Source organism: Mytilus galloprovincialis, chromosome 14 (genome assembly GCF_965363235.1).
Source record: "Mytilus galloprovincialis chromosome 14, xbMytGall1.hap1.1, whole genome shotgun sequence".
Lineage (NCBI taxonomy): Eukaryota > Metazoa > Mollusca > Bivalvia > Mytilida > Mytilidae > Mytilus > Mytilus galloprovincialis.
Window position 1 is genome coordinate 2,602,729 of NC_134851.1, and position 25,794 is coordinate 2,628,522.

The 25,794-nt window shown below is 33.5% G+C and overlaps 1 protein-coding gene across 1 annotated transcript; it reads right to left on the reverse strand.

Moving 5' to 3' along the window:
• Positions 1-15,894: 15,894 nt before the first annotated feature.
• Positions 15,895-24,744, reverse strand: LOC143059521 (uncharacterized). The gene is made up of 6 exons (XM_076233038.1): positions 23,966-24,744; positions 18,796-21,673; positions 18,286-18,391; positions 17,878-17,934; positions 16,697-16,856; positions 15,895-15,993 (listed from the first exon to the last, which is right to left on the reverse strand). Exons 1-5 carry the CDS (start codon positions 23,969-23,971, stop codon positions 16,733-16,735), a joined length of 3,171 nt encoding a protein of 1,056 aa, XP_076089153.1. The 5' UTR covers positions 23,972-24,744; the 3' UTR covers positions 15,895-15,993; positions 16,697-16,732.
• Positions 24,745-25,794: the final 1,050 nt, after the last annotated feature.

The window sequence follows — 25,794 nt, forward strand, 5'->3', positions numbered from 1 at the left end:
TATACCGTCTATCAACACTATTTTTCTATACCTACCGTCGGTGGTTAACATGACATATACTACTCCTATATACCGTATATCAACAGTACCTGTCTATACCTACCATCGGTGGTTAACAAGCAATACAGTACTCCTATATACCGTATATCAGCAGTATTTGTCTATACCTACCGTCGGTGGTTAACATATATTACAGTACTCCTATATACCGTATATCAACAGTATTTGTCTATACCTACCGTCGGTGGGTAACATACAATATAGTCCTCCTTTATACCGTCTATCGACAGTACCTGTTTATACCTACCATCGGTGGTTAACAAGCAATATAGTACTCCTCTATACCGTATAACAACAGTATATGTCTGTACCTACCGCCGGTGTTTAACATACAATACAGTCCATCTATATACTGTCTATCAATACTATTTTTCTCTACCTACCGTCGGTGGTTAACATATAATACAGTGCACCTATATACCGTATATCAACAGTATTTGTCTATACCTACCGTCGGTGGTTAAAATACAATACAGTCCTTCTAAATACCGTCTATCAATACTATTTTTCTCTACCTACCATCGGTGGTTAACATATAATACAGTGCACCTATATACCGACTATCAACACTATTTTTCTATACCTACCGTCGGTGGTTAACATGACATATAGTACTCCTATATACCGTATATCAACAGTACCTGTCTATACCTACCATCGGTGGTTAACAAGCAATACAGTACTCCTATATACCGTATATCAGCAGTATTTGTCTATACCTACCGTCGGTGGTTAACATATATTACAGTCCTTCTATATACCGTCCATCAATACTATTTTTCTCTACCTAACGTCGGTGGTTTACATATAATACAGTGAACCTATATAACGTCTATCAACACTATTTTTCTATACCTACCGTCGGTGGTTAACATGACATATAGTACTCCTATATACCGTATATCAACAGTACCTGTCTATACCGACCGTCGGTGGGTAACATACAATATAGTCCTCCTATATACCGTTTATCGACAGTACCTGTCTATACCTACCATCGGTGGTTAACAAGCAATACAGTGCTCCTATATACCGTATAACAACAGTATTTGTCTGTACCTACCGTCTGTGTTTAACATACAATACAGTACTTCTATATACCGTCTATCAATACTATTTTTCTCTACCTACCGTCGGTGGTTAACATATAATACAGTGCACCTATATACCGTCTATCAACACTATTTTTCTATACCTACCGTCGGTGGTTAACATGACATATAGTACTCCTATATACCGTATATCAACAGTACCTGTCTATACCTACCGTCAGTGGGTAACATACAATATAGTCCTCTTATATACCGTATATCGACAGTACCTGTTTATACCTACCATCGGTGGTAAACAAGCAATACAGTACTCCTATATACCGTATCACAACAGTATTTGTCTGTACCTACCGTCTGTGTTTAACATACAATACAGTACTTCTATATACCGTCTATCAATACTATTTTTCTCTACCTACCGTCGGTGTTTAACATATAATACAGTGCACCTATATACCGTATATCAACAGTATTTGTCTATACCTACCGTCGGTGGTTAAAATACAATACAGTCCTTCTAAATACCGTCTATCAATACTATTTTTCTCTACCTACCATCGGTGGTTAACATATAATACAGTGCACCTATATACCGTCTATCAACACTATTTTTCTATACCTACCGTCGGTGGTTAACATGACATATAGTACTCCTATATACCGTATATCAACAGTACCTGTCTATACCTACCATCGGTGGTTAACAAGCAATACAGTACTCCTATATACCGTATATCAGCAGTATTTGTCTATACCTACCGTCGGTGGTTAACATATATTACAGTACTCCTATATACCGTATATCAACAGTATTTGTCTATATCTACCGTCGGTGGGTAACATACAATATAGTCCTCCTTTATACCGTCTATCGACAGTATCTGTCTATACCTACCATCGGTGGTTAACAAGCAATATAGTACTCCTCTATACCGTATAACAACAGTATATGTCTGTACCTACCGCCGGTGTTTAACATACAATACAGTCCATCTATATACTGTCTATCAATACTATTTTTCTCTACCTACCGTCGGTGGTTAACATATAATACAGTGCACCTATATACCGTATATCAACAGTATTTTTCTATACCTACCGTCGGTGGTTAACATATAATACAGTCCTTCTATATACCGTCTATCAATACTATTTTTCTCTACCTACCGTCGGTGGTTTACATATAATACAGTGCACCTATATACCGTCTATCAACACTATTTTTCTATACCTACCGTCGGTGGTTAACATAACATATAGTACTCCTATATACCGTCTATCAACACTATGTTTCTATACTTACCATCGGTGGTTAACAAGCAATACAGTACTCCTATATACCGTCTATCAACAGTATTTGTCTATACCTACTGTCGGTGGTTAACATACAATATAGTGCTCCTATATACCGTCTATCAACAGTATTTGTCTATACCTACTGTCGGTAGTTAACATACAATATAGTGCTCCTATATACCGTCTATCAACAGTATTTGTCTATACCTACTGTCGGTGGTTAACATACAATACAGTACTTCTATATACCGTCTATCAACAGTATTTGTCTATACCTACTGTCGGTAGTTAACATATAATACAATGCACCTATATACCGTATATCAACAGTATTTGTCTATACCTACCGTCTGTGTTTAACATACAATACAGTACTTCTATATACCGTCTATCAATACTATTTTTCTCTACCTACCGTCGGTGGTTATCCTATAATACAGTGCACCTATATACCGTATATCAACAGTATTTGTCTATACCTACCGTCGGTGGTTAAAATACAATACAGTCCTTCTAAATACCGTCTATCAATACTATTTTTCTCTACCTACCATCGGTGGTTAACATATAATACAGTGCACCTATATACCGTCTATCAACACTATTTTTCTATACCTACCGTCGGTGGTTAACATGACATATAGTACTCCTATATACCGTATATCAACAGTACCAGTCTATACCTACCATCGGTGGTTAACAAGCAATACAGTACTCCTATATACCGTATATCAGCAGTATTTGTCTATACCTACCGTCGGTGGTTAACATATATTACAGTCCTTCTATATACCGTCCATCAATACTATTTTTCTCTACCTAACGTCGGTGGTTTACATATAATACAGTGAACCTATATACCGTCTATCAACACTATTTTTCTATACCTACCGTCGGTGGTTAACATGACATATAGTACTCCTATATACCGTATATCAACAGTACCTGTCTATACCTACCGTCAGTGGGTAACAAGCAATATAGTCCTCTTATGTACCGTATATCGACAGTACCTGTTTATACCTACCATCGGTGGTAAACAAGCAATACAGTACTCCTATATACCGTATCACAACAGTATTTGTCTGTACCTACCGTCTGTGTTTAACATACAATACAGTACTTCTATATACCGTCTATCAATACTATTTTTCTCTACCTACCGTCGGTGGTTAACATATAATACAGTGCACCTATATACCGTATATCAACAGTATTTGTCTATACCTACCGTCGGTGGTTAAAATACAATACAGTCCTTCTAAATACCGTCTATCAATACTATTTTTCTCTACCTACCATCGATGGTTAACATATAATACAGTGCACCTATATACCGTCTATCAACACTATTTTTCTATACCTACCGTCGGTGGTTAACATGACATATAGTACTCCTATATACCGTATATCAACAGTACCTGTCTATACCTACCATCGGTGGTTAACAAGCAATACAGTACTCCTATATACCGTATATCAGCAGTATTTGTCTATACCTACCGTCGGTGGTTAACATATATTACAGTACTCCTATATACCGTATATCAACAGTATTTGTCTATACCTACCGTCGGTGGGTAACATACAATATAGTCCTCCTTTATACCGTCTATCGACAGTACCTGTTTATACCTACCATCGGTGGTTAACAAGCAATATAGTACTCCTCTATACCGTATAACAACAGTATATGTCTGTACCTACCGCCGGTGTTTAACATACAATACAGTCCATCTATATACTGTCTATCAATACTATTTTTCTCTACCTACCGTCGGTGGTTAACATATAATACAGTGCACCTATATACCGTATATCAACAGTATTTTTCTATACCTACCGTCGGTGGTTAACATATAATACAGTCCTTCTATATACCGTCTATCAATACTATTTTTCTCTACCTACCGTCGATGGTTTACATATAATACAGTGCACCTATATACCGTCTATCAACACTATTTTTCTATACCTATCGTCGGTGGTTAACATGACATATAGTACTCCTATATACCGTATATCAACAGTACCTGTCTATACCTACCGTCAGTGGGTAACATACAATATAGTCCTCTTATGTACCGTATATCGACAGTACCTGTTTATACCTACCATCGGTGGTAAACAAGCAATACAGTACTCCTATATACCGTATCACAACAGTATTTGTCTATACCTACCGTCTGTGTTTAACATACAATACAGTACTTCTATATACCGTCTATCAATACTATTTTTCTCTACCTACCGTCGGTGGTTAACATATAATACAGTGCACCTATATACCATATATCAACAGTATTTGTCTATACCTACCGTCTGTGTTTAACATACAATACAGTACTTCTATATACCGTCTATCAATACTATTTTTCTCTACCTACCGTCGGTGGTTAACATATAATACAGTACACCTATATACCATATATCAACAGTATTTGTCTATACCTACCGTCTGTGTTTAACATACAATACAGTACTTCTATATACCGTCTATCAATACTATTTTTCTCTACCTACCGTCGGTGGTTAACATATAATACAGTCCTTCTATATACCGTCTATCAATAATACTATTTTTCTCTACCTAACGTCGGTGGTTTACATATAATACAGTGCACCTATATACCGTCTATCAACACTATTTTTCTATACCTACCGTCGGTGGTTCACATGACATATAGTACTCCTATATACCGTATATCAACAGTACATGTCTATACCTACCGTCGGTGGGTAACATACAATATAGTCCTCCTATATACCGTATATCGACAGTACCTGTCTATACCTACCATCGGTGGTTAAGAAGCAATACAGTACTCCTATATACCGTATAACAACAGTATTTGTCTGTACCTACCGTCTGTGTTTAACATACAATACAGTACTTCTATATACCGTCTATCAATACTATTTTTCCCTACCTACCGTCGGTGGTTAACATATAATACAGTGCACCTATATACCGTATATCAACAGTATTTTTCTATACCTACCGTCGGTGGTTAACATATAATACAGTACTTCTATATACCGTCTATCAATACTATTTTTCTCTACCTACCGTCGGTGGTTAACATATAATACAGTACTCCTATATACCGTATATCAACAGTACCTTTCTATACCTACCATCGGTGGTTAACACGCAATACAGTACTATATACCGCCTATCAATACTATTTTTCTCTACCTACCGTCGGTGGTTAATATATAATACAGTGCACCTATATACCGTCTATCAACACTATTTTTCTATACCTACCGTCGGTGGTTAACATGACATATAGTACTCCTATATACCGTATATCAACAGTACCTGCTTATACCTACCGTCGGTGGGTAACATACAATATAGTCCTCCTTTATACCGTATATCGACAGTACCTGTCTATACCGTCGGTGGTTAACATGCAATACAGTACTCCTATATACTGTATATCAACAGTATTTGTCTATACCTACCGTCGGTGGGTAACATACAATGTAGTCCTCCTTTAAACCGTCTATCAACAGTACCTGTCTATACCTACCATCGGTGGTTAACAAGTAATACAGTACTCCTATATACCGTATAACAGCAGTATTTGTCTGTACCTACCGTCGGTGTTTAACATACAATACAGTCCTTTTATATACCGTCTATCAATAATACTATTTTTCTCTACCTACCGTCGGTGGTTAACATATAATACAGTGCACCTATATACCGTCTATCAACACTATTTTTCTATACCTATCGTCGGTGGTTAACATGACATATAGTACTCCTATATACCGTATATCAACAGTACCTGTCTATACCTACCGTCAGTGGGTAACATACAATATAGTCCTCTTATGTACCGTATATCGACAGTACCTGTTTATACCTACCATCGGTGGTAAACAAGCAATACAGTACTCCTATATACCGTATCACAACAGTATTTGTCTATACCTACCGTCTGTGTTTAACATACAATACAGTACTTCTATATACCGTCTATCAATACTATTTTTCTCTACCTACCGTCGGTGGTTAACATATAATACAGTGCACCTATATACCGTATATCAACAGTATTTTTCTATACCTACCGTCGGTGGTTAACATATAATACAGTCCTTCTATATACCGTCTATCAATACTATTTTTCTCTACCTACCGTCGATGGTTTACATATAATACAGTGCACCTATATACCGTCTATCAACACTATTTTTCTATACCTATCGTCGGTGGTTAACATGACATATAGTACTCCTATATACCGTATATCAACAGTACCTGTCTATACCTACCGTCAGTGGGTAACATACAATATAGTCCTCTTATGTACCGTATATCGACAGTACCTGTTTATACCTACCATCGGTGGTAAACAAGCAATACAGTACTCCTATATACCGTATCACAACAGTATTTGTCTATACCTACCGTCTGTGTTTAACATACAATACAGTACTTCTATATACCGTCTATCAATACTATTTTTCTCTACCTACCGTCGGTGGTTAACATATAATACAGTGCACCTATATACCATATATCAACAGTATTTGTCTATACCTACCGTCTGTGTTTAACATACAATACAGTACTTCTATATACCGTCTATCAATACTATTTTTCTCTACCTACCGTCGGTGGTTAACATATAATACAGTACACCTATATACCATATATCAACAGTATTTGTCTATACCTACCGTCTGTGTTTAACATACAATACAGTACTTCTATATACCGTCTATCAATACTATTTTTCTCTACCTACCGTCGGTGGTTAACATATAATACAGTCCTTCTATATACCGTCTATCAATAATACTATTTTTCTCTACCTAACGTCGGTGGTTTACATATAATACAGTGCACCTATATACCGTCTATCAACACTATTTTTCTATACCTACCGTCGGTGGTTCACATGACATATAGTACTCCTATATACCGTATATCAACAGTACATGTCTATACCTACCGTCGGTGGGTAACATACAATATAGTCCTCCTATATACCGTATATCGACAGTACCTGTCTATACCTACCATCGGTGGTTAAGAAGCAATACAGTACTCCTATATACCGTATAACAACAGTATTTGTCTGTACCTACCGTCTGTGTTTAACATACAATACAGTACTTCTATATACCGTCTATCAATACTATTTTTCCCTACCTACCGTCGGTGGTTAACATATAATACAGTGCACCTATATACCGTATATCAACAGTATTTTTCTATACCTACCGTCGGTGGTTAACATATAATACAGTACTTCTATATACCGTCTATCAATACTATTTTTCTCTACCTACCGTCGGTGGTTAACATATAATACAGTACTCCTATATACCGTATATCAACAGTACCTTTCTATACCTACCATCGGTGGTTAACACGCAATACAGTACTATATACCGCCTATCAATACTATTTTTCTCTACCTACCGTCGGTGGTTAATATATAATACAGTGCACCTATATACCGTCTATCAACACTATTTTTCTATACCTACCGTCGGTGGTTAACATGACATATAGTACTCCTATATACCGTATATCAACAGTACCTGCTTATACCTACCGTCGGTGGGTAACATACAATATAGTCCTCCTTTATACCGTATATCGACAGTACCTGTCTATACCTACCATCAGTTGTTAACAAGCAATACAGTACTCCTATATACCGTATAACGGCAGTATTTGTCTGTACCTACCGTCTGTGTTTAACATACAATACAGTACTTCTATATACCGTCTATCAATACTATTTTTCTCTACCTACCGTCGGTGGTTAACATATAATACAGTGCACCTATATACCGTCTATTTTTCTATACCTACCATTGGTGTTTAACAAGCAATACAGTACTCCTATATACCGTATATCAACAGTATTTGTCTATACCTATACCGTCGGTGGTTAACGTATAATATAGTGCTCCTACAAAATGTATATACTGTCTATTAAAATTATGTGTCTATACATACTGTCGCTGGTTAACATACAATTAAGTGCTCCTATAAACCGTCTATCAACAGTTTTCATTTATACCTACCGTGGATTGTTAATATAACGTATTATATGGTCCGTATTATATAGTGCTCATATATACCGTATGTCAAAAGTATCTGAATTTACCTACTGTCGGTGGTTAACATACAATATAGTGCTCCTATATACCGTCTATTAACAGCATTTCTTTATACCTACCGTCGGTGGTTAACGTAAAATATAGTGCTCCTTTATATACCGTCTTTCAATAGTATTTCTTTATACATACTGTCGGTGGTTAATATAGAATTTAGTGCTCCTATATACCGTCTATCAACCTTATTTGTCTATACCTACCCTACTGGCGGTTGTTATCAAAACAAACTATGTTCAATCGGCAGTCCAAAGTTTCGTATACTTCACTCTGAATGACCGATGACATTTATTTGACCAGTAACATTCCCTATTGTATTCATTATTAAGTTTTCTCCGTGAACTTGTCTGAAATATTTGCGGCTGTACTGATGACAAACAACAATCAATCAATTTCTTAAAGTACTTCTTAATCTGAATAATATATTATTTTTTAATCTAACCAGTAATATGTGATCGGTGAATGTACGTGTGACAATTACGCCAATTTTGAAAAAAGCATATTTTTTTTTTGCATTTGCGCACATTGACATTTTTTAATTTGCGCCAAATTGATTCGAAAGGTTAGGTCTGATAAATTTAGATGATAAAATTGAACTTTTTTTAACCAAACGCAGCAGTTCAATGAACACAAGCTACAATATAGATAAATGTGTATATAAACATATGTTGAGCTCATGGGTATCATCATTTAATCACACTTCTTGTACCCGAACATTTACTTTCATATATGGAACCGATGCCATAGAGAAAAAAACAGGCATTAACTTGTAAAAATGATAATCAGATGTTTCAACGTGGCAGCAAATGTACCATAACATAAAAAGTTTTTTTTTTAATAAAAAAAAGGGGATGCTTTATTGTAGGGAAGATATCACAAGGTTGCAGTTCAACAGAAGTGTTGCATGCATGACAATACTCAGTTAAAAAAAGATTTGTGCATATGCAAATGTGCTTTTTATGTCAAACTGTTACAATCTTATTTTATAAAGTGCTACTTCAGGTGCGATGTACACAGTTTTAAAACTTTTGCAATAAACTTATCCTGCTTTCAATCCCCCTCCTCCTCCCCGTCACGTGTGAGCAAGTGGCAGGTGGCAAAAGGCCAAGGAATATTTTTGTTATTATATAAATAAATTCTATACATCTTATATGCCTCATGACTTGTGTTTACCTGTTAATTTGTGCAAATGAGGAAAATAAATTTTGCGCAAAGAAATAAAAAAAAATAGGCGCTAATTAAGTGCAGATTGGCGCAAATGGAAAAAGCCGAAGCAAATATAATCTTTTCTCGTATCAGATCAAATTGATGTTTTCTTTCTTTTTTTCGTTCAGTTTCATCTAGTCCATTTGTTCATTTGACTCTGTCTCCATCACGACTAGGATGCATTTTAATTTATGATGTAAAGTTGTTCAGGTTTTTGTTTTATTATATAAAAAAAGAAGATATGGCATGATTGCCAATGAGACAACTCTCTAAAAGAGACAAAGTGACACCGGAGTTAACTATAAAAAAAACCTTTAACAGATCACGGTACTCTCACGGAACAGATGCCTGTAAATTCAGAAATTAATGCAAGGTTTTTATTATTGCGACAATAATTAAGACTCGCATTTTGAAATATTGCGTTTGATTTGATCAGGATTTTTTCTTAATCGTGGTAATCAAAATCTCATTTCAGGTTATAACGACACTCATCGCACTTAATATTTAACAATTGCACGCAACAAATTTACATTCAAAGACTTGATGTATATTTGACAAGATTAGTTCGTTTAAATTACCAAAGATTCTATAATAAGGGTACTATTCTCCCAAGTTCATGTGAAAAGGTATAATTCCTCTATACAAATAGCAAATATCCAGTAAGTTGGATAAACGTTTACCAAATCATCCCAAAACAGTTTGATTTATATATTCACTTTGCTATTCCGTTCTTGCACAGTGATATAGTTCATTTTGCGTCATCCCATATTCTAGCAAAGGGAGATTATCTCAGCATCACCGTTACATTAGTAATAAAATAGTTAGCTCGAACTGTATGATCCTGTGTGAATCTATTCTTTATATTAAAAGTGCATAAATGGTTCACATATAGGTCTTATTTAAACATTAAACAGTATCAAAACAATTAGTGCATTATAATATAACCAAATAGGCATGCAAACAAGAATCAATAGGCAAAATATGCTTGTCTATCGTCTAATTCTAATTGCTAGTATTTACTGTATTGTACATAGCTCAATTCCATTCCATTCAATTCAATTTTATTTATTTTTTAATCTTCAGCAGAAAACAGTATTTCTAACAATTAAATTGAATTAATTTGATATGACGTTGACACACGGTAATCACTCTCATGTTTTTATTTACATCGCTGTCAATCATCCGGTAAAGATGAATATTCATTACTACCCTCGGTAGTTAACGTCCCTCGATGGTTAACTTTAAGTGCCTACCGTTTAAAATAGAGAGCACAAATAAAAGGGGGAAGGTGTCCACAGGGAATATTTGTATCTTATGAACTCTATATTTGAAAGGTTTATTTTTTTAATTTAATTAAAAAGAGAAAAACAAATGTAAGACAAATTGTGAATGGTCTTTCTTCCTTTCTCGCGGCATAAATACTTCATACTTGCGCTGCGCCTTTTAGTTATACTGAAAACTTCACAGACTAAAATGTTTTTACAGGTGGAAAATGTTCTATGATAGATATCATTTTGTCAGACACTTTTCTTTCTTTGATTTGGTTCTTGTAATATGCCAAATATCTGCATATTTAAAAGAGTTTAACATTAAATTGTGCGTTTTACTCTTAACAGACGTATAACCAACCCGACTGATTAACAAACCAACCGCCCACATAGCCGCATACTCAAATATAGATTAACCGACCAATCTCTCGGTTAGCCGAGTGTCGGCCGTGATATACATGTTTAATCAGTTTACAAGTGTATTATAAACGGGTCAAAGTTCGCTCGGGTCAAGGTTGAGCGAACATGAATTTCAATCGATTACACAGATGACAATCAATTGATTGAGGCGCGTGTCGATAAAACATTAAATAACTTTCTAATTACTAAAGATATGATTATAAAATTTGAAAGTATGAAATTTTTCAAAGTATAATTCTATATGCCATGTCCTTTGTGACCGTTGTATCATTCCATCAGGTCCTTAGTGCACATTTTTGTTCTCAGTGCACTAAGGAGGTCCTTTGTGGTATTTCTACGGACCCGAAAATAGGCTCTTCAAAGCTCTGTCAGATCGGCGGCACTTCTTTTAACTGTTTCTTGACGCGTGCCAAAAAAAAAATGCAATACCGAGTTACAGATGCTCATTGACAAATTATCATCTTTCGATTATATGATCTTAAATCTATATGGTCGTAAATTTGAAATTTATAAAATCTTAAATGTTTAGTGATCTAAAATTACTAGTTAATGAGTATTTTCGATTTTTCTGTGAAATGAGTCTAATTAAGGTGGTCTAAACGTATATATATATATATATACATGTGTATTTGGCTACTGACTGCATAGTAAACTATTTATGTACCTATTAGGGGTGTTTGAGCGAGACGCGGGATTGTCGAGGCGGATTTTTTGTAAGCGTGACACATGATAGTCAAATTATTGTGCCGTGAAAACGGGAAATGAAGTTAAGCGGGACACGGGAAATTACAAAAATATCAGAATTGCTTACTTACATAGTGTATAAGCGGGATGCGGGAATCTAAAAAAAAAGTAACTAAGCGGGATCCGTGAACGGAACCCCCAATGAGACCCCCATTAGTTGTGGCTTATTTTGGTCTTTTAAGTTAGTTTCTTTCCCCTACATTACTTGATCGTTTTTGTAAAACAACAGCACTCGAGGTCTGATAGTATTTTACCAAGAAATGGACAAAATATTCAAAAAGAAGGCTTAGAAAATTTAAATATTGGTATGCACACATATACTAACCTGTCAGCACAGACAATTATATTTTTGTTAACGCGACAAACTCGTTTCTTCCACAGTGCGACACTCTTTACAATGTTGATGGTGGTGAAAATCTAGTCCAAATAATTATGACGTCTTGCAAGGCTATTTTATTTCTGGGACGCTTTCCTCCGACGAAGCCGAAATGTGAAACCAAATCAACAAGAAGTCTAACATTTATTATAGAACTGAAAATAAAATTGAAAATGGGGAATGTGTCAAAGATAACAACCTGATGATTGATCAAAGAGCAGATAACAGCCAAAGGTCACCAATGGGTCGTCAACGCAACGAGAAAAATCCCGCAACCTGAGGCTGTGGTGGATTCAGCCATTTCAAGGAGGGGTTCCTAACCCAGGACAAATGGGGGGGGTCCAACTACATGTCCCCATTCAAATGCATTGGTCGTCAAAAAAAAAGGGGGGTTCCAACCCTCGGACCCCCCTGGATCCGTGCCTGTGAGGCATGCTTTAGCTTGCCATTAAACAAAAATGTATACTAGTTGAGGGATAATGGACGTGATACTAAACTCCTCAATATAAAAAAAAGAAACTAAAATAAAAATCATACAAAGGTCAAAAAGGCCATAACTTCTGGCCCCTGACTTGGGAAAAGTGCAAAATGCATTGGGGTTAAAAGCCTTTACTGTAAATTCCTGAAATTACAATTATATAAATCATCTGCATCTTTGTGCATTTCTAAAAATTGGTCATATTAATAAATGCATGCTATATTTTCAGAATATTTCAATATATATAGGCTTTTAAAAGTCAATCTTGTGCATGCTTATCACGATTATACTAGCACAATTAACACATGTGGTTCTCAAAAACTAAGAGGTGTCTATGCTATTTATGACAACATTTTAATCAAGTATTCACAAAATATATTTAGTACTCTATGATTTTTAGGTTTTTAAACATAAATATAGTGGGTCAGGATCTGCCAACTTTCACTGACTGACTGAGTACATGAATTCAACACTAGTTTTTTGGTGATGTTGGTGTTGCTTAGTGTTTTGTTTTGTTTTTCTTTTTTGCATCTTATGTTTTGCCTTGGCATTGTCAGTTTCTCTTTGTTTTTTTTTTTGTTATTGTTAAATAACAAGAGAGAAAAGACAAAAAAAATGTGAAGAAATTGGCTTAGTTCAGTAGATATTAAGGACAGAGATAACAAATAGCTAAATAAGAAAAAGAAAATTCCTTTTCTACAGTCAATTGTCTGATAATCTAGAAGATAGCCTGATTGGCTCTTAATTCTCCTGAATTCTAGTAGGTACTTTATTCCAACTTTTTTAATTCAAACAAACCATGTCTTAGATAATCTTGGAATTAGAATACATTATCCATAAAATTTTCATAATACTTTGGTGAATTATCTATTGATATAATTAAGCTCCTTTTTAATTTTTAAAGATTTTGAATTTTGCAATTTAAAGTTATAGATTTTATTCATAAACGGGGGATTTTCCCAGTATACTATTAACAATGCTTCCTGTAAGTCAGTGGTTGTTGTTTGTTTTTGTGGTGCTTATTTGTTTTTCGTTAATTTTTTTACATAAATAAGGCCGTTAGTTTTCTCGTTTGAATTGTTTTACATTAATTGTCTTATCAGGGCCTATTATAGCTGACTATGCGGTATGGGCTTTGCTCATTGTTGAAGGCTGTACGATGACCTATAGTGGTTAATGTCTGTGTCATTTTAGTCTTTTGTGGATAGTTGTCTCATTGGCAATCATACCACATCTTCTTTTTTTTATATTTGAGCAATTTTCATGAAACTTGGTCATGTTGGTGAATTATTTTTGTATAACATAATCATGATAATTTTCCTTTCAATTTTAAAAAATTCTGATTTATGTCATTGTACTATTGGGATTTGGATAGTCTCAAGAATGCTTTAACCAATTTTTTTGGTAAATTGTTTTTATATCTTGACATAAACTCCCTTTTCATTTTCATGACCCATAGTGGAGGGGGCATTATTGATTAAGTTTAACACTTGATCATCTGTCCGTCTGTCCAAAAGTTGTTTTTAAAGCAATTGCTTTTATGCCGTCGCGTATGGCCATCTTTGTGACCCAGATCAGAGACTCCGCCCAGATCAAGCCATAGTATTTTGTTAAACAGGCTCCTGGTCAGTCATTCTTTAACACCTATGTATGTTTTCTAATGCAATACATAGCTTGAAACTTTAAAAAAAAAGTTAGTGGATTTAAGAAGTTTCAGAATATGTTCTTGTAGATGTATTTTTGTATTTAAAGGGTCAACCGTTTGACTATCAAATAACATAGAAGTCCGAGTGAAAAAAAGTACATTTTTATAAATGCGATTCCGTTTTCCGCCGTTCGTACGATGTTTCAACAAAATATGGATTCATTTCAGTTGTTGATTTAGTATTGAAAATTTAACTGAATTATCTCCTAATAAATACGGTTTTTTATGTTTAATTTGTGTTTCTTTAAGAGGTCAGGTGCTCTTGTTCATTCATAAAATTATCGTTCATTCATACATTTATCGTAAAATCAAAATCACTACACTGGTTAATATCTACATATCTGCTCTGTGCCCATTTTGCTGTGACAACCATTGAAAATTAAAAACTAAGCCAAAAACATCAGTATCAGTCATTTTTTAATAGCTATGGGTTGTATTTATTCAAAAAATATCATCCATGGATAAGATAATGTCTCATCATTAATTTCTGCATAGTTCAATAGGTCTTGCACGTTATTTAATGTAACATGGACAGACATGTTCTTATTCAAGGTTCCAAAGAGTTTTATTAATTTAAAGTGAGTAATTGTGAACTGTTATCATGTAAGAGCAATGTGTCATTCATAAAAAAAATCATAAACCATTCAAAACAGTGAATTTTGCTACCTTAAAGGTGTAGAATCGCATAAAATTTAATTGAAAAAAATCATCAAGCATTAAAGTTATCTTAAAAATACTTTCAGACTTGCAGAAGTATTGTTTCTTTCCTAATATTGACAGATCTACATATGTAGCATAATATATATGAGCAAAAAGGCAACTGATATGAACAGAAAAAATAACTGAAGGCAGTAAAATATCAATGGTTCATCAGCCAGTCTCATGTAACATGGACAGACGTCAGTTAAAACTTGTCAACCATTTAATTATTAGGGCATATAATGTCTAATTTTTATATGATTGTCTTTCAATAAAGAAAACAAACAAAAAAAACTTTGCATTGCAATCCCATAATTAATAGAACAATGTACAATGTCGGAACCTTGACACCTTTAGATACAAATGGATTCTGTCGCAGTTTTTTAGCCTTTAATCGTGACAATTCATTAATGTTTTATATTTTTAAACAAGATTACACATTTTAGTTTTAATTCAATTTATTGATATTCTAATAATTATTAGTCATTGCATTGCAGTTCACAGGTCAATCTTCTTTGGCCCTTTCTTGAAATCATTGCCTGCAAAGAAATTTTGAAAAAAAATGTTTTGAAAAAGACCTGTTATACAGTAAAATATGAAATAAAGAAATAGCAGCCTGTTTTATTAATTTATGTTATTAGCAATAAAGTTAAACCAGAGTTTAAGAATCATTTACCAGAATATATTTTAAAACTACAAACTACATCTGTGCTTTTATTTTTTCAATGGTGGCCAACATTTAAAGAACACAAGCATAAACTCACTTGCATAAATATCCATTGAAAAGGCATGTTTACCTTATGGAAGCAATATGACAATTGTGCACATTTTATATGTTTATAATCATCACATAATCAGTGTAATAAGTCTTGATTAGAGATAGCTTCAAGATTTGTTCATTATCTGGATTTGCTCGGTTTAGCTGCAAGATTTCTTCATTATCTGGACTTAATCAGTTTGCTGGGGTTCGTGTTGCTTATTCTTTAGTTTTCTATGTTGTGTTATATGTACTGTTGTTTGTCTTTTTCTTTTTAAGCCATGGCGTTGTCAGTTTTTTTCGATTTATGACTTTGACTGTCCCTCTTTTACAGTTATTTGTATACTACTGACAAAGTCAATAATTTTATAATTTAACTTGTTTAATCCCATATAAAATATACTTACATCCATGCTTTGTTTTGTTTATTTTATTAAGAGAAAAAAAAGTTTTTAAGACACTTGTCATGTTTTGTGAATACCTACCATTAAATATATAATAAAGATGACGGCCTTCCATTCTTATGTCTGGTGGGTCCAACGTATCAACAACATCTGAAATTGCAATGGTATACGTTGGCCCACCATCCATCCATTTTCCATCTTTAAAATACTTATAGTACATGATCCATGGCCATTCAGAAACCTTTAAGAAAAATGATATATATATCAATAAAAAAGTATTAGAACGACAACCAACTTTGGACTTTTTATATTTCGTTCATGGTGTTTAATAAAGAGCCGTTCTATACATTGAAATATACTGAAATTTGTGTACATTCAACCTAATTCACATTATATCTGAACTTTAGAACTTTTGATAACTACATTAATTTGTAAATTTCCAAATAGTACTCACATGACTCACAATCTTGACCCAGTATGGACTATTTCAATAAATAATTACCATCAAATTGCAAATTGAAATTTTATGCAGCAAACTAAATTGCATATTAAATTGCAATAAATGAAGTACATGAGAGATGATTATTTTTGACAAAACCCACATATTGTAAACAACAATCTGCACAAAATAATTGCTTTCTAATTAATATTTTTTATAAAGGTATTGATCCTCTTGGATGTCAAGTGTTCAATAAGACAACTGTGAATAGTATCAGAAAATAATCATCTCTGGGTGCACTACGGTAAAAAGAAATTAAAAACAAATAACAACAAATGTTCTTCAACTCCACTTACTACTGCTGGATAAATATTAGAACCAAACTTTACAGCTATGTTTGTACCATTATTAAAGTTTCTGTTAAAAAAATTGAGTAAAAGTTCAACAGCTAGGATTAAATTCCAATTAAACAAATGTCTGAAATAAGGCTGTTCCATTACGGCATTTTAACTCAAATTAAAAAAATAGTGTGGTATTATTGCCAATAAGACAACAATTTACTTAGATCTTAACTTTAGGTCACTGTACAGCTTTTGTCAATGAGCAAAAGTAACACAGCATAGACACAATTTATACCAATGTAATTTAGTTTATTGAGAAATTTAGATACTAAAACCACAAAGTGAAAGAAATAAAACATTACATACAAGAAAACTAACAGCCTTATTCGTGTACAGTACATTACATAAAAGTATTATATACAGCAAAAAAATTACCCTCAAATAACATGTTTCTATGTTAGCACAGACAAATAATAACATACCTTGAAGGATTACATTTTTCTTGAACATGTTCAATGTTTTCTGTGTTTTCATGGTTCCTTTAAATATAAAAAAAACATCCATATGTAATGCATTAAATGATAAAACAAAACTAACCCTACTACAGATAAAAAAGGTTATCTGAATTTTGCATGGTTTATGAGCTAATGCCTTTATGGTGTTTTATAGTGGTTAGAAAAAGTAATACACCCAAAACAAAACCCTGAGGAACCCCTTACTGATGAATACAATATGATTTCAATATTTTTTAATCTAAAATTAGCATGCCAAACTTGTAAAATGTAATGTCCATTACAAAACTTGTGTAATAATAATATAAACATGCAGAAAACCAAATGCATTTGAGATTTCTTTTCTTCTGAAAATTAAACTTCAAGACAAAAACCTACCCACTGATAAATTGATCAATATATGTATCATGCGTATTGAAAGATTCTTTTTCGCAATCAGCATCACTGAATGACATGTTGAAGTTGAGACTCGTCATACTGGTGTCTACAAAAAATAAAAATATATATATTGAAACATTTAAATGTGACTTATAAGTAAAACAATTAATTGAAGACATTGGTTGCATTATTATGATTATCTCAGACATGAAATTAGTCATTCAAATTATAAGTATCGCCATGGCTTAAACCACAAAATTTGATGTTCATTTTCATTCAAAATTTAGCAGTTGTTCAATGTTAAGTTTTGGAATCTGCAATCTTATCAAAAAATTCTGATTAAATTTAAATCATTTTAAGCAGTAATTATGATAGTTATCGTTACATGTATGTCAAGCATGTATTGTTTTTGGCTTTATGCATTATTGCATGAAACAAAGAATACCATACACTTTTGTTAAATTAATATTAAAACATGTTTAGATTAATGCTTTTGTCATGATTTTATACCCTTTAGGTCTGGTAGTTCAGTAAATAAGTCACTTCCAAGGAAATCGTCAGGTCCATCTTCAGTAACTAATTCATCATCATCATCTCTTTTATCTTGTTCGTTTTCAATGTCTTGCTCTTCATCATTCCTGTTTAGCATGTTGAGATCAGGTCCATCTTCGTTTACTATTTCATCATCATCATCTCTATCATCTGTTTTGTTTTCAATGTCTTGCTCTTCATCATTCCTGTTTAGCATGTTGAGATCAGGTCCATCTTCGTTTACTATTTCATCATCATCATCTCTATCATCTGTTTTGTTTTCAATGTCTTGCTCTTCATCATTCCTGTTTAGCATGTTGAGATCAGGTCCATCTTCGTTTACTATTTCATCATCATCATCTCTATCATCTGTTTTATTTTCAATGTCTTGCTCTTCATCATTCCTGTTTAGCATGTTGAGATCAGGTCCATCTTCGTTTACTATTTCATACTCATCATCTCTATTATCTTGTTCGTTTTCAATGTCTTGCTCTTCATCATTCCTGTTTACCATGTTGAAACCATTCAAGATTACACTCCTCCATGGACCAACAACTGCCTCATTCTCACATGTTAAACTTGTTCCTTCAGCATGTTCAGTGGCAGTGCAAAAAGCACAAAAACAAGTCAGTTTCCTGACTTGAATTTGTCCTGCTCCTATACCCCTCACAGAATGTAGACTTCGGGTACCTTTAACTGTTTTACATACTCTGTTTGGTCTTACATGTCGTATGTTGCTTCTTTCAACCCAAATTAATTTTCGTCTATTATGGTTACAAGTTCCATCAGGGTTTGTAAGTTCTTTCTGCAAACATAAACACTGTTGATACAAATCCTTAGCAGAGTTGATCAATCCTCCGTTCCTTATTATTCTTGCTGCCTTCGATTTTATGACTCCCCCTTCTCCATCACACCTGTTCTTTCCATGCCTGGAGCCATAAAATGCCTTTTCTGATTTAATATTATTGTCCACCTGTGACATGCTGGAATCTAAAAATGCCACCTTAGACTTGTATTGGGCAGCACATCCGTCTGAAAGAATGAACATTTTTTCTACATCTATTCTTCTTTCTTCCCTCAAAAATTTTATAATCACTTCTGTAAATTTTTGAACTGCATGTACATCATGTTGTAAATCATTACTGATGATGTCAATGATGTCATCTACCATTGAATTGTTACATTCTTGGTTTTTGCACTGATATCTTGCTATAACTGGATGTATTGTAACTGAGTCTTTGGCCCAATGGGCGCCTTGGATTTCATTCTGCGCAAAGCAAGAAAAGTTTTCTGCAAAATCCATTGTGAGGACAACAGTTTTTTCTGGGGGTCTATTGTTTAATTGTCTAAACTGATTTTGTTGCCAACTGGCAACAAACAAATGATATAGTAGGAACTGCAGTTCATCCAATAGTTGAACAAACAACTGTTGTGCTGGGGTGAAAAATGTAACCAACTGCCTTTTTTTTATTTCTTTTCCTGTTTTGTGGTTTGGTACATTCACAAAATCCCATTTTTGCCATTTCATTTCTTCATTAGCTATGATAAGAGGTTCCATTCTTTTACTTAGATTCTCTGTTCCACAATTCACACACTTTCCTTCTATGCAAGTAATTTTGTTAAATTGTTCCCCATTTTTATCGCATAAAATCATATTAATAGCTTCGTACTTATCTCTAATTCTAAGATGCTGTTGATTCTTACGTACTGCAAAATTGTTAAAAGCTGTGATTTTCAAATTCACATTTTCACAATATTCACATAGACACTGGATTAGTTTTCTCTGGTTCTGTAATTTTACATTCTTTGGTCTCATTTTTAAGAATTTAGATTTTGATAATTTTGTATTTTGGTTTTCGGCTTTCCAATCTGAATATATTTCTGTCATTGACTTCTGTAGCACAAATTGATGGTCTTCTGTATTTGCTTTCATTGCTTTAATATTTGGTACATTAATTGATATGTCTTCACGTACAAGAAATTTGTTAACAGAATCTGTAGTATCTTTTGAAATAGTATCCTTTCTTTGTTTCTGTTCCGTGTTTTTACAATATTTTGTTAAGTATCTTTTTTCAATTCCAAAGGTTTTACAAACTAAACTTTGCATGCCATATTTTCTTTTGATATGGTCTGATAAATTGGAAACAAATTTTTTCCTGGCCATCTTTTCTGTCTTTGTTTTTCCTTTTAAATTTTCATGTGCTGCTTTCACTATTGATATAAGTGTTCTGTTCTGTTCATTACATATGTCATTTGTTTTACTCAATTGGTTCAACACCTTTTGCCTTTTAGAAGGACTTCTAGGCAAAGCTGATTTTACCCTGCTTATTGCTTTTCTTAAAGCTGGTTTGGTCCATTGCTTTGACACTTGATTAGATTGATCATTTTGAACAGGTACTATTTCACTATCTGTATTTGAAATTATATTGGATGTAGTGTCTACTTGATGAACATGATGAACTGTAAGCTTGTTTAATTTTGTTTTTTGTCGTTTTAACCTTTTCTTGTTTCGGTCTTTTTCTTTAATTCTTCTTTTCTTTTGTGAAGACAGAGTTTCTCTGTATTGTCTCTTTTTTTCTCTTTGCACTCTTTTTCTCTCTTCTTCTTTTTTTAATTCATGTCTTGTCAGAATGTTTTTACTTACAGACTTTTGAGTATGTTCTTTTTTTTTCCTTTCACGCATATTTTGCATCCTTATTCTGCTTCTTTCTTTATTTTCTTGTTTCTGTTGTTCATTCCACTTTGCTCGTCTTTCACGCATTACTTTGGCATGTTTTTGTTTCTTGTTCAATTCTGGAGTATCTGGACTTTGTGCAGATGGTAGGGCACTTAATCTGATTTCAAATCTTTTTCCCATCTTAAAAAAGAAATTGTAATGTATAAGTTCACTATGCACATGTGATGCAGTAGTTTTACAAAAAATAAAACATTTATAATTTATAGGCAACTGTGTTTTATAAAAGATTTTAATATAACGCTCTGGTTTTGATATGTGAACCAAGTCAAGTCTGTGTTTATGTTTCATTTTTCTTCTTCTTTGTATTGATCTGACAAATTTATAAGAAGATGTGGTATGATTGCCAATGAGACAACTTACCACAAGAGACCAAATGACACAGAAAATAATATTTATAGGTTCATGTACATGATCTAAGGCCTTCAATAACATGAATAATGAGCAAAGCCCATAGCGCATAGTCGGGTATGTATAAGGCCCTGAAATGACAATTTAAACAAATATATATAACACATAAACAAACAACAACCACTGACTTACAGGGTCCTGACTTGGGACAGGCACATAAATACAGAATGAGGCGGGCTTTAACATGTTAGTGGGATCCAACAATTCCCCTATCCTCGGACAGTGGTGTAATAGTACAAGATAAGAACAAACTATAAAAATCAGTTGAAATAGGCTTAACCCATCAGATGGATACAAATAAAAATACTACACATACTGGAGGTGGCCGCTTACTTGTATATATCCCGACAACAAAAAGACACTAAGTACAGATCTGAGAGTACTCACAGAACTTTACTGACAGACATATTTCTCTTGTCAAGGCCTTTTATAGCCAACTCTACGGTATGGGTTTTTTCTCATTGTTGAAGGCCACAAGGTTGCTTACATCCACATTATTTGAACTTTGATGGAACGTTGTCTCCTTGGCAATCATACAGGTCTCTAATCCTTATTTTTACAAAGCAATGTTCTAATTCCAATAATAATGGGAAAAAAGGGGGGGGTGACCTCATAAAATCAAACTCATAGTTACATACATGACATATATATTTCAATTAATTTTGAACATTGTGAAACAACTTTTTTACTGGCACGTCTGTTCTTCATCAAATTAAAATAGCTGCCATTAGAACGTGTCTTATGTGTCGGCCTTGGAGTACATAATATTTAAAATGGGTACAACAACCCCTCCCCCCTTTCCTCCATATCACGCCAGGATTTCCATGTATGACTGAGAAAAGAAACCTGAAACCCTAAAAATCATTTTTATTGAAATAAAAGGTACTTTAAGAAGCTTATTTATTTTGAAGTATACAGTATACCTAATTTGCAATTGAAGTTTATGTAACAAAATTTGACAGACATGTCTGTGTGTCTTGTTACATGATACCAGAATTTAATGTTATTTCTTTTTTTCTTCAACAAATATTTTTTACCTGAAACAGGAATTATTGTTTCCTTTAAAATTCTAATTGTAAGCACATTCCATCATATAACCTTAATAGTGGATGGTCACAAATGGTTTCTGAGTAAACAATTCATGTAACAAGACAGACAAGTTTGTCTGTCATGTTACATGAAATGTTAAACAAAATGGAAAATTTACATTAAAAATGATTTTTTGAAGAATGTTATATAAACACAATGTTATCACTAATGAAAATAAAGTGATAAACAACAAAGATCACTTTACTTTTATACTGTACTAAATTGCAACTCAAAATTAATGCAATGTAACAAGAATGGACACATCTGTCTGTCTGTGTTACATGATATCAGAATTTAAAGTTACTTCATAATAAGTTTAAACAAATATTCCATTAATGTAATAATATTAATTTCTTTTCATACACAGGTTTATATCTTTTTCATTTTATTTAATAATTAAAGGTAAACTGTCATTCAGGTACCCTCACAAATAGAATCATGTAACATGACGGACAACTTATTTATTGTGATACGGATTTAATGTAACATGACAGATTTTATTCTGTCCGTCTTGTTATGTGAAATGTTAAAAAATAAAGACAAACTTTTTTAATTTTCGATGAAACCAACAAAATCTCAAAGTGACATTGACATTTAAGTGGTGGGATCATAATGAAATAGTAACAGAACAGTGCAAAATTACGAGATAATCATGTATGTATTTTTCCATTTCATGCAACCATGACAGATATTTTTTCTGTCTTTGTTACGATAAATTAATATTGATATCTGTCCGGATGACCAAATAAAGATAAAAGTCTCACTTCGATCTTATCTCAAACATTTCAAATTAAAAAATTGCTTTTCACATTGTATTCTAGCGTAGTAAAAACACAAAAAAACAGCCTTCAAACACAAGGAAATAAACACTTTATATGAAATTTGCATGCTATTCATTGCATTCACGTAACTTACCTTCATTAGGCTTTAACGTAACATTTTGGACAGAATGTGACTGGCTGTATTTTTTCCATACTTCGTCTTTCGTGCCAATGTTGACAACCGGAAATTATAGTCCTAAACTTGTTTGCGCATGTTCCCGCCTCTCTCTGGCTTTCTTATATTTAGATTTCTAAATTTACAACACGGGATTTCCTAATCACGTAATGGATTCGATCTGGACAGAACTCCCGACCGCAACTTCAACATCGATTTTCTACAACTTATGATGAATTCATGGCCATTTTGAGTCTTAGTAAACGAAATAACAAATAAAAAAAGATATTTATTTAATCTACAATACGAATAATTCTCATATAACTCTCAAAAAACGAAATTTTGAAATGAAGCCTTTGGACAGAAGTTACGTTAAAATGAGAAGTCACTTTCATCAAATAATTTTGATGTTAATTGCGGAAAGTTTATCTATTTGAGTGTTCCTACTTGTTTATTATAATCATGACAATCTGTTTACCCCTGTTTAGGGTAGTTTTCCCCTTCAAAACAATTTCAAATTTATAGAAATAAAATCGTTATTGCGTATGTCACAATTTACACTGAAAAAGACACCAGTTGGGGCCCTTTAAACATTTGAGCATTTAAAACGAATAACTTAATGAGCTTGAAACTATTTTTTTTATTTCTTAATATCATAAACCACACTCCTACAAACACAAAAGTTTTAAAAGATTATGATAAATGTACAAAAATACATTTTTAATATAAATTATACAAAAGTGCTATGGAGTCAATATTGACCCTAATGCGTAGTGTCAAATTATTACCTGTAATCTAAAAATAGACAAACTTTATTTGCGCAAATAATTTAGCGGAACGAAACCCTTGTTGAAAACACATAACAATAAGTTCGTTTTCCTTATGTCAAAACTCCGTAATATTTATCGATCACCTTACTAATGAAATGGACCCGTCCAAACGTAGTAGATGCCAAGTCGGTCCAGATGAAGAGATATTTACAATTTGGAATTTTCTAGTTTATTAATACATAGATTGAAAAAAAGAACGTCTTTTTAAATATCATGATCAAAACTGGGTTTGCATAACAAATGTCAGATGAAACCATTATCCTCGTCTTTTCAGTGAACAAGTCTACTACGTTTGTTGACACTCGACGGTCCACCGTGTTAGCAATTTGATTTCACATGTTTTCGAAATATTGAAGATCATGTTTCGCAATGTTTCCTGAAAATTGATAAATATCAAAGCAACGTAGAGCTGTTTGTTCTTGTTCGTATAATAAAATTGAGAATGGAAATGGGGAATTTGTCAAAGAGACAACAACCCGACCATAGAAAAACATACAACAGCAGAATTAAGGTCACCAACAGGTCTTCAATGCAGCGAAAAATTCCCGCACCCGGAGGCGTCCTTCAGCTGGCCCCTATACAATATATATACTAGTTCAGTGATAACGATTTAATGTCATGTTTGTCTGTGATGACCCCCCTTTTCGGGATTGCATGAGAATTGTAGTTATCTCGTACCCACATGCACTTGTTTCTATCCATAGGAAGGTCGACTATCCATATAAAACTATTTATATGGATAATCGACCTTCCTATGGATAGAAACAAGTGCCTGTGCTCGTACCGCATCAGAAGGACACATATCAACTGAGCAATAATGTTTGGAACTTGGTTTTAAAAATGATGACAAAGTAACATTATGAAAATATTTTTATTAAGCTGAAATATACATTTATTCTTTACATGTTTATGTCTTGTAAGATATTTATTTCTTTCCCGTTTTTTAACATTTGCGTCTGGAAAGTTGAAATGTTTTAA

Coding starts and splice junctions, on each gene's coding strand:
- LOC143059521 (XM_076233038.1), bottom strand. Junction 18,392..18,795: donor TGAACTACCAGACCTAAAGG/GTATAAAATCAT, acceptor TATTTTTTGTAG/ACACCAGTATGACGAGTCTC. Junction 16,857..17,877: donor GAAAAATGTAATCCTTCAAG/GTATGTTATTAT, acceptor TTTTTCTTAAAG/GTTTCTGAATGGCCATGGAT.